Genomic DNA, 13,347 nt, shown 5'->3' with positions numbered 1-13,347 from the left:
TTCAAAATAATAAATATGTTCTTTTCTCTGTCAGATTATAACGATCTCCTTGATCACACATATTTCTTTGTATGTTATTGAATTTCTCTGTTCTTTCAAAGCAAACTTGTTTTTAAATGGTGATACACACATGCTGGGTTAATGTCCTTTGGGCTTCAACACACTCTTCTCTGCACTCTGTGTTCTATGACGCTAATTTTAATATTTCAAAACGAGCCACATTTGCCCTCGCCTGTTTCTCGTACGAATGGATTTTGCTCACAGGCTGTAGAGGGAAGGGGAGTTGAATCATCTGGCTGCAGGGCTTCTCTCCTTCCTAATGGAGTGTAGGTGAGGAGACCCTCCAGAAAGGTGTGCCTGAGTCTCGGGAATGTGCCCGGGTCCCCAGGTGGCTGGAAGACTCTTTCTCTCTCATCTGTGGGGCGGGGAGCAGCACGGTGCGCTTGGCGGAATGTTCTCTCAAACGCTATACAAAGCCTGTAAGCAAAATGAGGTTTTCTGCTTCCTCATTATTGCTGGATTACGTGGCTGCATTGTGATCGCTTGGTGGCTACCATCGCACTCTTGTTTGGTTTTTGCCTTTGCCCTGTGTTTTGATGGAGGCTTACAGTGACGTGATGTGACTCAGGTGAAGCTTTGCGTGGGATGGAAGCCACGGGCTGCACCTGTACACACCTATTACTGCCCAGTAAACAGACTCCCAGACCATGTCTTACAACAGGGCCCTGGGCTTTTACTCCATGTACAAAAGTGCACAAATTTTCTAGCATATCAGGTTGTCCTTATGAATGCAACGCCCGTTAAATGACCAGGCAGCTTTGCTTTAAGACTCACCTGGCAATTCTTTTTTTCCAGGACACAGTGTTTAAATTTGCTTTGAATATGATAACCCAGAGAGAGAGCTCCCTTTAGAGAAAAGGTAGATGGCGAATCCCCAAGGTAGTTTCTTACATTCAGATGCGCTCACAGCAAACCCCACCACAGAGACATTTTGCTACCTAATGTGAATTCAGTACTATTAGATACCAAAAAAATTCTGGTAGTATTGTCAGCGTCTCAGAACATACATTTCAAGTTGATTGTAAAAAATACTTTGGTACATGAATTTCTTTAGAAAAGTGTTACTTAGCAGTAGGTTTAGGGATCTTTAAAAAGACTAGAAAGACATTGATAACTTCATTAGAAGTACATTGTTTTTAATTGATATTATCAATCTGTCCTTATTTCCAATTATGGCCTTTGCTGGACTGAATAATTTCCCTTTTGTTTGTTTATATTAGGCCTTTTTTCACTTCAATTTTTCTTTTTTTTAATGACAACATCATGGGCATTCAGTCTGCTTCGTCAAAGGATTTATTGCTCTTTTCTTGGCATTAGAGCTTGGTTGGCGAGTGAAGTGGTGATCCCTGCCCTCTTGGAGTCTGTCTTCCAGTGGGGAGGGTTAATCAACAACAATTCTAATAAGTAGGTAGATTACGTGAATGTGTGTGAAGGTAACTCCTGCAGGAGAAGGTGGTGTGAGAGGATGGGGTGTGCTGGGGCCTGAGCGGGGGTCCCACTTTAAATGGGGTGCAGCAGCAGCAGCGCTGGGGAAGCAGGCCTTGGAGCTACATGCTGGAAGAAGGGGCTGGGAGTAAGGTGGTCTTCTTGGGGAGGAGCCTTCATCAGAGGACACAGGCAGGGCAGCCTCTTGAGGGGAGAAGCTGGGCAAGTTCTGAGACCCCATGGAGACTGTGACTGAAGCCATGAGGTTACATTAGGTTCTAGGGCTGCCATAACAAAAGCCACAGAGTGGGTGGCTTAAACAACCAAAATTCATTCCTTATCGTTCTAGAGGCCAGAAGTCCACTATCAAGGTGTCCTGCTGAGTTGGTTTCTTCGGAAGTCTCTCTCCTTGGCTAGTAGATGGCCGTCTTCTTATTGCATCTTCACACGGCCCTTCTTCTGTGTGTGTGTGTGTCCTAATCTCCTCTTCGTTAAGGAATACCAGTAATATTGAATGAGGGCCACCTTAATGACCTTATTTTACCTTAATTGTCTCTTTAAAGACCCCATCTTCAAATACATTTACATTCTGAGGCTCTGGGGGGTTAGGACTTCAACATATGAATTTGCAGGGGAGGGGGGACAAAGTTCAGCTCATATCAGAGATGGAGTCAGGGGTATTTTGTGGAGAGGGGGGCAGCTCATGGATGACCTTGTAGGCCCATTCATTGGTTGACATTAGAAATTATTATTTGTGATAATGGTTTCATCCCCAATAATGGTGCTTTCCTTTCCAGAATTCCCACGTAGTTGTGTGAAGTTTCCAATTCTTTCAAACAAATACCTCCTGTTGACCGTGCTTCTCTTTAACTGATCAGTCTAGAATTCTGCTTTTTGCCCCTCATGACACCAAAGGAGCTGATTTAAATTCAAAACTAGTGGGCTTCATTATCCCGTGTACTTCTTGTTGAGACAGGAGCTAGGATCACTACATTTTGCACTTTTAACTGTGTAGCCAGAGAATTAGCTTGTGAAAAACATACTCAATTTTGCAAACAAGGAGTGATTCTGGAAAGTAATTAAAATTCGTCATTATAGTACGACTCTGTGGATTTACCTTCCACTACATGCTGTTAAGATCTTGTCTAATCAAGATTAATAAAAAAAAAAAAAAATCTGGGCTGAACATCTGTTGAAGAGTGGCTCCCAATGTAGATCGTCTCAGTGTGACTTGCGATTAGAGGTTTGGGTTCAGGTGAAGGGAAACCAGTGTGATTTGTGATGCTTCCTTTCTTTCTTTCTTTTAAATGTTCAGATTTTATTTACAAAGCTTCTTTGTTGTACAGAACGTAAAAATGCTGTTACAATCTCAGTGTAACTGGCAGCTACGGACGGTCGACTCACAGATCACAGCTATCCACGCTACAGCAAGTCTTACACAAAAGCCTAACAACGCTTATAATTTTGTTGAGGTGAAGTCCCCAAGCTTGGTGGTGCATTTCTAAGAGGGACTAAATGGAGGACGGTGGAATGTCACAGAAACTGTTCTTTGGCTCTTTGGGTGGGTTGGTGTCCTGGGGTTTGTGATCACAGCTACCTTTTTTTTTTTTTCTTAAACAGCTACCAAATCCCTGTGAGCAGTCCAGCCAATACTGAACAGTTCTTTTTTGCAGGTTATTTGGGGTCTCAGTTTTTTTGGGGTCTCAGTTTATTTGGGGTCTCTTTGCCTTCATCGTGTTTCTCTCTTCCTCTTTTCACCTTTCCCGATTTCTTCCTCCTCATCTTCATCTTCATCTTTTTAAAATAAATTTATTTATTTATTTTTGGCTGTGTTGGGTCTAGTTGCGGCGAGCGGGGGCCGCTCTTCATCGCGGTGCGCGGGCCTCTCGCTGTCTCGGCCTCTCTTGTTGCGGAGCACAGGCTCCGGACGCGCAGGCTCAGCGGCCATGGCTCACGGGCCCAGCCGCTCCGCGGCACGTGGGATCCTCCCGGACCGGACAGAGCACGAACCCGTGTGCCCTGCATCGGCAGGCGGACTCCCAACCACTGCGCCACCAGGGAAGCCCCCGTCTTCATCTTCATCAGCTTCTCCATCATACCCGAATTCTTCCTCCCCACTGACTTCGTCTTCATCCTCCCCTTCTGCGTCTTCGTCTTCATCTTCATCCTCTTCTTCACCCACACCATCCACCTCGGCATCTGAGTCAGGGGCTTCACTGTCTTCTCGGTCATAGCCAACCAGGTAGGTGAGCTGGGGTGGGAACTTGAAGACACTCTCTCCTAAGTCAGTCAGGTTAGTAACCTCATGGTTAAACAGATCCAGGCTCTTCAGACATTCCAACTTTTTCAAAGGTTCCAGGGTGCTGATATCTTTCAGTTTATTTCCACTTAAGTTTAGATGTGTAAGATTTGGAAGTTTTTCTGCTAACCTATCCAGATCTCCCAAGATTCAATTGTCACTGAGCTCAAGCTTTTTCAATTTAGGTAGTTGGGGAGATTTGAAACTGAAATCAAGCCTACATTAATTAAACTGAGGAACTCTAAGTTCACACATTCAGCCGTTAAGCCCTCAATTTTCCCATCGTTTGATGTGCAATCGTCCAGGACAAGTTCTTGAACAGCTGCCGGGGTGCAGTTCCTCAGCTCCAGGTGGATCGTCCTCTTCATGTCCATGTTTCTCTCCCCACCCCCCCACCCCGGGTCTTCAAACTTAACTTTCCGCGGCGGGGTCGGGGGACGGGGGAGAGGCGTCCTAGCCTGCGCAGAGAGGGCTGTCGGAAGGGGTCTGAGCGGTCCCGGGCGGTGGGTGGTGTGCGGCGTGCCGGCAGGCGGGCGGAGCCCCTGGAGCTGGAGCCCCTGGAGCTGGAGCCGGTGCCTCCTTTTTATTTTTATGCGTGAGTCAGGTACCTGAAATGTCTGTGATTGTCATGTTAAAACATTAATCTTCAAAATATGTGAATTTGGTTTAAAGAGATTAATCTTAAGGAAACAGTGTTTTATATTCCCTAATTAAAACTGTGGTGGTCACCGTTATGATTGGTAATTACAAGACAGCTCTAAATTTTGAGAAGAGTAGGGGAATGGCTTCTTCTAGTATTTTCATTAAGTCTGTGTAGGAATAGATAGATGTGAATAATGTGTACATAACTCTGGGTACTCGCTGTATATTTTGATTGATATCCCGTTGAATATTTTTCTCAACATCTTGGAAGGGGTTTTGGTTTTGTCTTGTTTTTGCAAAATGTGATGTGACAGTATCTACAGGGTATACTTGCCAGGTGCATGATGATACCTCAGAGCAAGTACCAGAGGGTCTCCTTAAGATACTGAGGAGCTTTAAACAAGAGCTTCACTTGTCAGGGTTGAGTGAAGCTCTTGTTTAAATTTAGCTGACAGTAAGCTCCCTGTCAACACACTCTGGCCAATAGAATGTGAGTTTCATGAGGGCTTCTGGAACAGTGCCTAACACAGTGTGCAGTCCATGTTTGATAGATGTAAATGTTTGATAGACGATGCCCTTCCTAGGAAATGGGATTTATAAAGAAATGTCCCTCTTCTAAGTTTTGTTTTATTATAGCTTGGCCTTACATATTTATTTTGGGGGGTGGTACTTTTCTTGCCCCCTTAGTAAAATTTAACAGCATCCCTATGTGCTCTTTTTTTTTTTTTTTTCTTTTTGCGGTATGCAGGCCTCTCACTGTTGTGGCCTCTCCCGTTGCAGAGCACAGGGTCCGGACGAGCAGGCTCAGCGGCCATGGCTCACGGGCCCAGCCGCTCCGCGGCATGTGGGATCTTCCCGGACCGGGGCACGAGCCCGTGTCCCCTGCATCGGCAGGCGGACTCTCAACCACTGCGCCACCAGGGAAGCCCCCTGTGTGCTCTTTTGATGCGTAATTCTATTGCTGGATCTTTTTGCCCTTCAATATAAAACTCTTATATTTTAGTAATATCCATAATCCTTTTTGTTTAGCTTCACATATTTTGTCAGAGATGATCTCTAGGTTAGGAATTTTCCTTAACATCTTAAGGTCTATCTTAAGCCAATATCCAGGAGACTAGATATTAAATATTCTCACCACCCATAAAAATGGCAGTTATGGGACATGATAGATGTGTTAGCTAACCATAAGTTGTGATTGTATTGCAATATATAAATGTATGAAATCAACACATTGTATGCCTTAAACTATGTCAATTAAATCTCAATTAAAAAAATAAAAATAACACATTAGACCCTAAAGGCATGCATGCCCATTAAAATCTCTTAAAAAAAAACCCAAAGATGCTGGCTCTTATTACAACTTGCCATCGTCTTGGTGGTGAGGACCTGTGTAGTAGGTCCAGAAACAGAAATACAGTTTATAGCGATTGGAAAGGACAACACAAAATTGTTGACAGATGTTGGCTTGGTCTGTTTCAACATCTCTCCCCAGGCCCCCCTCCACACCCCCCCCCCATAACAAAGACTACAGGGAGTGATGACAGATTTCTGCAAGTTGACAGTCAGTGGTTTTCCCAAGTATACAAATAAAAATACAGAGAAAAATTTAAAGCTTTTTGGAGAAAAAGCTCTCCTCCCACTAGGAACAATAATACAAGAGCCGTTTAAGATCCATATGATGAAAATCACAAAGTATTCCTGAATGGCATCAAAAGAGACTTGAACAAATGGAGAGACACTGGGTGCGTGTAATTGAGAAGGCTGCTATCATAAGCCTTCTCGGTGAATTTAAAAATTCAGTGCCACCTCAATTTCAATTCCACTGGGACTTGTTTCACGCTCAGTAATGTGGTTCTAAAGTTCATGTGAAAGAATAGATTGGCATGGACACTCAGGGAAATGTGAAAACCAAGGGTAGTGATGTAGGACTTGTACTACAGATAACAAACCATTTGAAAGCTAAAGCTACAGTAACTGAGGTATGATCCAATGTTCATTAAAAGTAGTCTCTTTCTATATATGTGAGAGCAAGAATGAATCCACCAAAATATCAATATTAGTTGCATATCATCTTATGGGGATTTTATGATTTTCAAATTTTCTTCTTTATATATATATCTTCTTTTTACTGTGTGATCATATATATATATATATATATATATATATATATATGATCATACTGTAAAATTCACCCTTTTTAGTTCTGAATTTTGATGGATATATACAGTTGTGTAATCACCACCAAATACAAATTTAGAGGATTGTGATATGCCTAAAAGAGTCCCTCATCATTCCCCTCTGGAGTCAACCGTCTCCCCTTTGTCACTGTGGTTTTGGGTTTCTAGAATGTCACATAAATGAATTGATACACTGTGTCGCCTTTTGTGTTGACGTCTTTCAGTTAGCACAGGTTTTTTTTTCTTTGAAACAAAAGAAACCCTTGGTGTTTGAGAACGAAGCACATTTATTTATTCAGCAGTAGGTCCATTGTATTGCGCAGTACTATTCCGTCACATGGATTTACCACGGTCTGTTGATCCACTTACTAGGTAATAGACATGTAAGGTGTCTCCATGTTTGGCAATTAAGACTAAGACTGTCTATAAATATTTGTACAGAGGTCTTTGTGTGGATATATGTTTTCATTTCTCTTGGGTAAATACCTAGAAGCAGGAAGGTTGGGTCCTGCCAAACCTTTTCCAAAATGTCTGTATCCTTTTGCCTTCAGACCAGCAACATAGGAGAATGTCTGTCTGCAACTTCCTGCTTTTTTTTTTTTTTAACTTTAGCCATTCTAATAGGTGTGTAGTGGTATCTCATTGTGGTTTTAATTTGCATTTTCCTAATTATTAGTGACACTGAACATGGTTTCGTGTCTGTCTCGGCCATTTGTATCTCCTTTTAAGTGAAATGCCTCTTTAAATTTTTTTGCCAATTTTTCGATTTGGTTGGTTGTTAATTGAGTTTTCAGAATTCTTTATATATTCTGGATACAAGCCCTTTGTCTAAGATGTGTTTTGCAAATATTTTCTCCAGTTCTGCAGTCTGCCTTTTCACCTTCTTTTCAATGTCTTTCAAAGAGCAAAGTTTTTGATTTTGAAGAAGTTCTTTTGGTCATTTTTTTCTTTTATGTTTCATGCTTTTTGTATCCCAGGAAGTATATGCCAAATCCAAGGTCAGAAGGGTTTTCCTTGTGTTTTCTTCTAGAAGTTCTGCTGTTTTGGGGGTTTTGCATTTATGTCTATGTTACATTTTGTGTTGATTTTTGTATATGATGCAGGGTGAGGATCAATTCTCTCTCCCCACCCCCTGCCTTTTTGTTGGAGACTTTTCCTATGTGTCTAATTGTACCATTTGAAAATACCACTTGTTGAAAAGATTATACTTTTTCATTGAATTTTCTTGACACCTTTGTTGAAAATCTGTTAACCATACGTGTGCGGTCAGGTTTTCTCATCTATAGGCCTTTTTCACCAGTACCGCACAGTCTTAATATCTGTAGTTTTATAGTCAATCGTAAAAGCAGGTAGTGTGTGTCCTTTTACATTATTCAAGATTTCTTTGGCTGTTTCACATTATTTGCTTTTCCACTTAAAGTTTAGAATCAGATTGTTAATTTCTACAATAACCTCCTGCTGACCGTAGATCACTTGGCATCCTAACTATATTGATTCTTCCAAAGCATGAACATAATATGTATCTCCAGTTTTTTTAGGTATTCTTTGACTCTGTTTTGAACGTTTCGTGACTTTAGCGTACAAATTTCGTGACTTGTAAAGTGTTCTTGTGTGTTTTATCTGTCATCATCACCACCACCACCATTATAGCCATCATTTGCGTATGTACCCAGACACTGGGCCCGGGCCAGTGGTCTTGGCCAGTGTCCCATAATCTGGAGCTGTCTGCTGCTCCCTCTCCCGTCCCCTCCCCCTTCTTCCCTTTCTTCCCCCTCCTCCTCCGTCTTCCTTTTTATTTTTAAACTTTGGTTCGAGGGCTGTTTCTTGCTCTTCTCATCTTCTAATTGTGTATTGGCCAGGTGGCTTAAACTCTCTCTATACTCTTATCTGTAAAAAGGAGTTAATATCCTCTATATACCCCCTGAAAAAAGCTAGGGTAAGGATGTTTTCCTCAAAAAGTTATTCCTCATGATTTAACATTTTTGGCATAAAATACTACCTCAGCGATAATGTGTCCTTCACATTCCATCGAACCGGGGGGCACAGCTGTAATGAGGAAGAACGTGGGGGGGGTGAGTTTCAGATTGAGTATCTTCATCCCCAAGGACCTTTGACCTAATAGTTTCAACCCCCATTGAGGATCCTTGCTGGAATCAACCATTGCTTTAGGAGCTGAAACTGGTGATTTCCTAACTTTTTTGTCCCATCTACATTGTTTGGTCTGTAAGAAAAGAGCCTTACCTTTGCCTCTCTGGCCACCTGCCTCACCAATCCCCTTGCTCATGTATCAGCTTAGACTCAAGGACTTTCCATGTGTTGTAATCCATTGCTCTCCTTGTTCATTGTGACACTCGGGTGTCGCAGGTGTCCCACTGTGGCCAGGATAGCCTCTTCCAGCATCCTCCTCATCCTGCCTTGGTCCCAGGCCCCCTGTGTGTGCTCCTTCTGGGCGGTGCTGTGTCTACTCACCTGACCAAGCCCCGGAACTCCATGCTTTCAACACAGCACCCACTCTTTGTGACTTGAGCGTTGCACCTGTTAATACTCTGCAGCATTTTGAATCTTTTCATCATTTTGGCCTTATCCCCACACTTTCTTATGTATATTCCAAGTGGCTCCATCTCCTCCGAAACTTGGGGACCTTCGATTTCCTCAGGACTGTGGTGAAGGGAGATGAGATGGGTGTGAAGCCCCAGTGGGGTGTGCTTCATACTTGCAGTGTTTTCTTACACACCTGCTCGGCAGGTACATTGCTCTGCAAAATTTCTCTTGGGTACCCCCCAGGTTGAGTCCCACTTCCCCATAGTAGGAAATTTTGAAAATAAACCTCAAGGCACTTAGAGCCTAAATCGCTTTGGGTGCTTACGCAGTCGTAAGCAGACGAGCTATGGGTGATGTGATGTGTGGCGTTTGAGCCTGTATCTGTGCACAATAGATGTATTTATTTATGTATAAGTCACTATTTCCTAAGAAATAATAGCTTATAAACGAGATCATCCCTGTTTCTTTTATATAATAATCTCATATTCCCAAATATATTTTATTCTCCTTAAAGATTCATTAATTTTTTTAACCCTTGGTATATGACGTAGTTTTCTCCTCACTGACTCATGTAACCAATATAAATAGTATTGAGGGACAGTATCCATTTATGATTCATATAGAGGAATTTCATTTCATCCAGTAAAGAGTTTCAACTTTAATCTATAACTGTGATGGTAAGAGTGTCCTTTATGGACAGAAGTCAATTTAAAAAATACGGAGAGCATTGATCCTCCTTCAGAGGCAAAATTTTATTAAGACTCAGTTACTCTTGTTTCTGTTACAGTGTATTTACAGTTACTATATATCATGGGAGAACATTTGAAAAATCTGATTATTTTAAATTATCTGATTTTCTGAGTTTATGAAAATAAATATAAAATTTTCTGCTATACTCTGACTTATGTTAGCAACAAATGAATTCTATCAAGAAGTTGTATACAAAGTATATATTCCTCATTATTACATAAAGTATAAATTGTATACATAAAATTTGATTGTGATTTATTTTCATCCCTTATAACAAATGTGAATATGTGTTTATTATATTGAATAAGCAGCAAATGTTGTTATGATTAATACAAGATCCAGATAGTCCCTTTTGGTATATTCTTCCTATAAACATCTTCTTACAGTTACTGCCACTGTAAAATGGAAAATGATTTTGTTTTTAAAATTAGATTTCTTTCTTTATAGTGTCTGCAATGATATGAAATACTGGCATTCAATTAAAATTTAAGATTCAGGTTTAATTTTGTTGCTAGTAGTTGTAAAAGAGCTAATAGATGACATTAGTTTCTCAACTCTACTATTTTTAATTTTGTATAGCTTCTTTTTACAAACATCCCTCGCTCTGTGGTCCTTTATATTGATAAAATAAGGGATCGCAATATTTTGGAAACTAAATAAGTGAAAATTAACCGTACTTTGGATAAAGGATTCATGGGACTGAATTTATCCTTAAATGAGAAAGGGAACAAAAGACAGCCCTCAATTTCGCCATGGATTGTATTTCTGGGAAAGATGTACCAAGTTCAAATTATGTGAGTGAATATTTATTTTTCCAAGAACCTCAGTGTTAACAATAGTACCCGATTCAGCCGTTTTGTTGTATCTTATGCTTAAGCACATATTTAATTAACAAAACGTGAAATACTCTGCAAAGTACAGCAGTGACTTTTGCCTTCTGATGTTTTTCATGTGGGGCACTGTCTTCTTACCTTCATTTTACACCGTTATTCTATCTGCATTATCATTTCTTCCTTGTAACCCCCATCCTAAAAGGGTTAAGTAATTTCCTATGATGGGGAAACACATAAGTGAAGAAATCAAAGCAAAGGTGAAGAAAACTGTCTTGTATCTATTTCACAAATCTAAAGAGAAAGAACAATTTCACAAGGATCATAGAATTTGGAAGGAGTTTTCCAAGTAGGTTATTATTGTTTTAAATCAGAATAGTATATTACTTGGTTTACAAGGACAGATCGTTTGACTTGCCCTGAGAATTAGCTGCCCCTTCACTGGCCCCTCCATGATCAATTCCCGATCCACACCTGCAACTCTTTTTGCTTTTCATTTGTTCTTGAATGTTTGAGATTCATTGTTCTCTCCATAGCGTTCCAAAATCTCACAAGTATGAATCTGGGTCGTGCTTGACACACAGTGGGCCCTTTCATTTTGTGTATGCATGACACTTTAGAAAAATTATCTTACATCTCTTAATTAATTTAAGTTTTATTTAAAATTTTTGACAGCTTCATTGAGATCTAATTTATATGCCATAAAATTCATCTATTTAATGGGAACGATTTAAGGGTTTTAACTATACGCACAGAGTTGTTTGACCATCACCATGATTAATTTTAGAATACTGTCGTCATCCTCAAAGGAAACCTGTACGCAATAGCAGTCACTCCCCATTTCCGCCCAAACCTCCAGCCCTTGGCAATCACAAGTCTAACTTTCTGCTTTTGTAGATTTGCCTATCCTGGACATTTTCTAGAAATAGAATTATGCAGAATATGATCATCTGTGATTGGTTTGTCAATTTCTGCAAAGCAGCCAGCTGGAATTTTGATAGGGATTGGGTTGAATCTGTACCTCAATTTAGAGAGTATAGCCATGTTAACAATATTAAGTCTTCTCATCCATGAACATGGGATATCTTTCTATTAATTTAGGTCCTCTTTTATTCCTTTAACACTACCTTCTAGTTTTCAGGGACCAAGTTAAATTTATTCTTAAGTATTTTTTCGATACTTTTGTCAGTGGAATTTTTTTTCTCTCTCTCTGTGTCTTCTTGTTCTACTTTTGGAGGATTTCATTAGTTTTTTATCCCAACACTTCTATTAAAATGTTTATTTTTGCTAATACAGCTGAAATATTCCAGAATCATTTCTTTGTCTTTGTTCCTTTTTTTCTTTTTATAACATTATGTTCTTGTTTTATGGATATAATCTCCTATCTACCTGAGGAAAATAATGATCGTTCTTTGAATTTTCTTATATTTTCTAAATTTTCTTTCATTCCTCTGGCTTCTGTTTTTGTTTGTTCAGGTCTCCTTTATTAACGCTTGGTTGACTTTTCTCACAGAGCTTGGAGGCTGCTGGGCTTCACTGCATGGCAAACCACTGTGGGCTGGGCTCTCACGCTGTCAGAATCTCCATGGGAAGCTAGTGGGTATGGTCTTGTGCTGGTCAGTTTCTCCAAAGAGGATTCTTCCAGTCTCCTGTTCCAGTTTGCTGTGGGGCTAAGCCTGGTGGAGGGGCTGAGCCTTGCTGCTTTGCTGGGAGCTGAGCCGAGCAGAGTGGGGAGTTTACAGTGATTGGCTTCTTTTTTCTTTTATTTAATTAATTTATTTTTGGCTGTGTTGGGTCTTTGTTGCTGTGCATGGGCCTTCTCTAGTTGTGGCGAGCAGGGACTACTCTTCGTTGCGGTGCATGGGCTTCTCATTGCGGTGGGTTCGCTTGCTGTGGAGCATGGGCTCTAGGCACGTGGGTTCACTAGTTGTGCTTCACAGGCTCTAGAGCACAGTGTCAGTAGTTGTGGCACGCGGGCTTAGTTACTCCGTGGCATGTGGGATCCTCCCAGATGAGGGCTCAAACCCATGTCCCCTTCATTGGCCGGCGGATTTCCAACCACTGCGCCACCAGGGAAGCCCCCAGTGATTGGCTTATCATTGGATAGTCTCAGCCAGGTGGCTCCTGCCACACTGTCTCTTTTGCTTTGTCCAGAGGATAAACACGTGGTTCCCTGCCGGGAGTGAGCGGGGTTCCCTTGGTGGATGTGCTGGGGTGGGCATATTGGCCACGTTTTAAAGACATCAGTGCTTTTGGTTTCCACCTGACATGCAGCCTCGCTTTCTGAGTACCTGGCACCTCCAGTTTCCGAGCCTTCCTAGGGTTCTCTGCCCAGAATCAACAGGATTCCTGATAGATATTCACTCCCTTCCTGCCTCCAGGGCAGCCGGTAACCATTCCTGCATCGACTTGTCAGCTTCCAGAATTCTCTTGTCTGTAGTTGTGTCTCTTCTTATTCTCTTGGTCTTTGTGGGTTTGTGAGGTTTTTTTTTTTTTAAACATCTTTATTGGAGTATAATTGCTTTACAATGGTGTGTTAGTTTCTGCTGTATAACAAAGTAAATCAGCTATACATATACATATATCCCCATATCCCCTCCCTCTTTCATCTCCCTCCCACCCT

The 13,347-nt window shown here is 41.2% G+C and overlaps 2 protein-coding genes across 3 annotated transcripts in view; one reads left to right on the top strand and one right to left on the bottom strand.

Moving 5' to 3' along the window:
* The window catches only part of LOC309971098 (putative acidic leucine-rich nuclear phosphoprotein 32 family member C), a gene marked incomplete at both ends in the record, with an annotated part of 31,240 nt that extends 27,082 nt beyond the window's left edge, over nt 1-4,158 (bottom strand). The window contains 3 exon segments of the mRNA XM_082853906.1: nt 3,541-3,934; nt 3,938-3,972; nt 3,975-4,158. Of these exon segments, the coding sequence (XP_082710032.1) occupies nt 3,541-3,934; nt 3,938-3,972; nt 3,975-4,158 (613 nt within the window).
* The window catches only part of DOCK1 (dedicator of cytokinesis 1), a 528,830-nt gene that overhangs the window by 302,146 nt on the left and 213,337 nt on the right, over nt 1-13,347 (top strand). The window lies entirely within an intron of this gene.

Source organism: Leucopleurus acutus, assembly GCF_964270905.1.
Source record: "Leucopleurus acutus genome assembly, chromosome: 14".
In the NCBI taxonomy this organism is placed as follows: domain Eukaryota; kingdom Metazoa; phylum Chordata; class Mammalia; order Artiodactyla; family Delphinidae; genus Leucopleurus; species Leucopleurus acutus.
The sequence above is the reverse complement of the archived record's forward strand: the minus strand, read 5'-3'. Positions and strand labels throughout refer to the sequence as shown.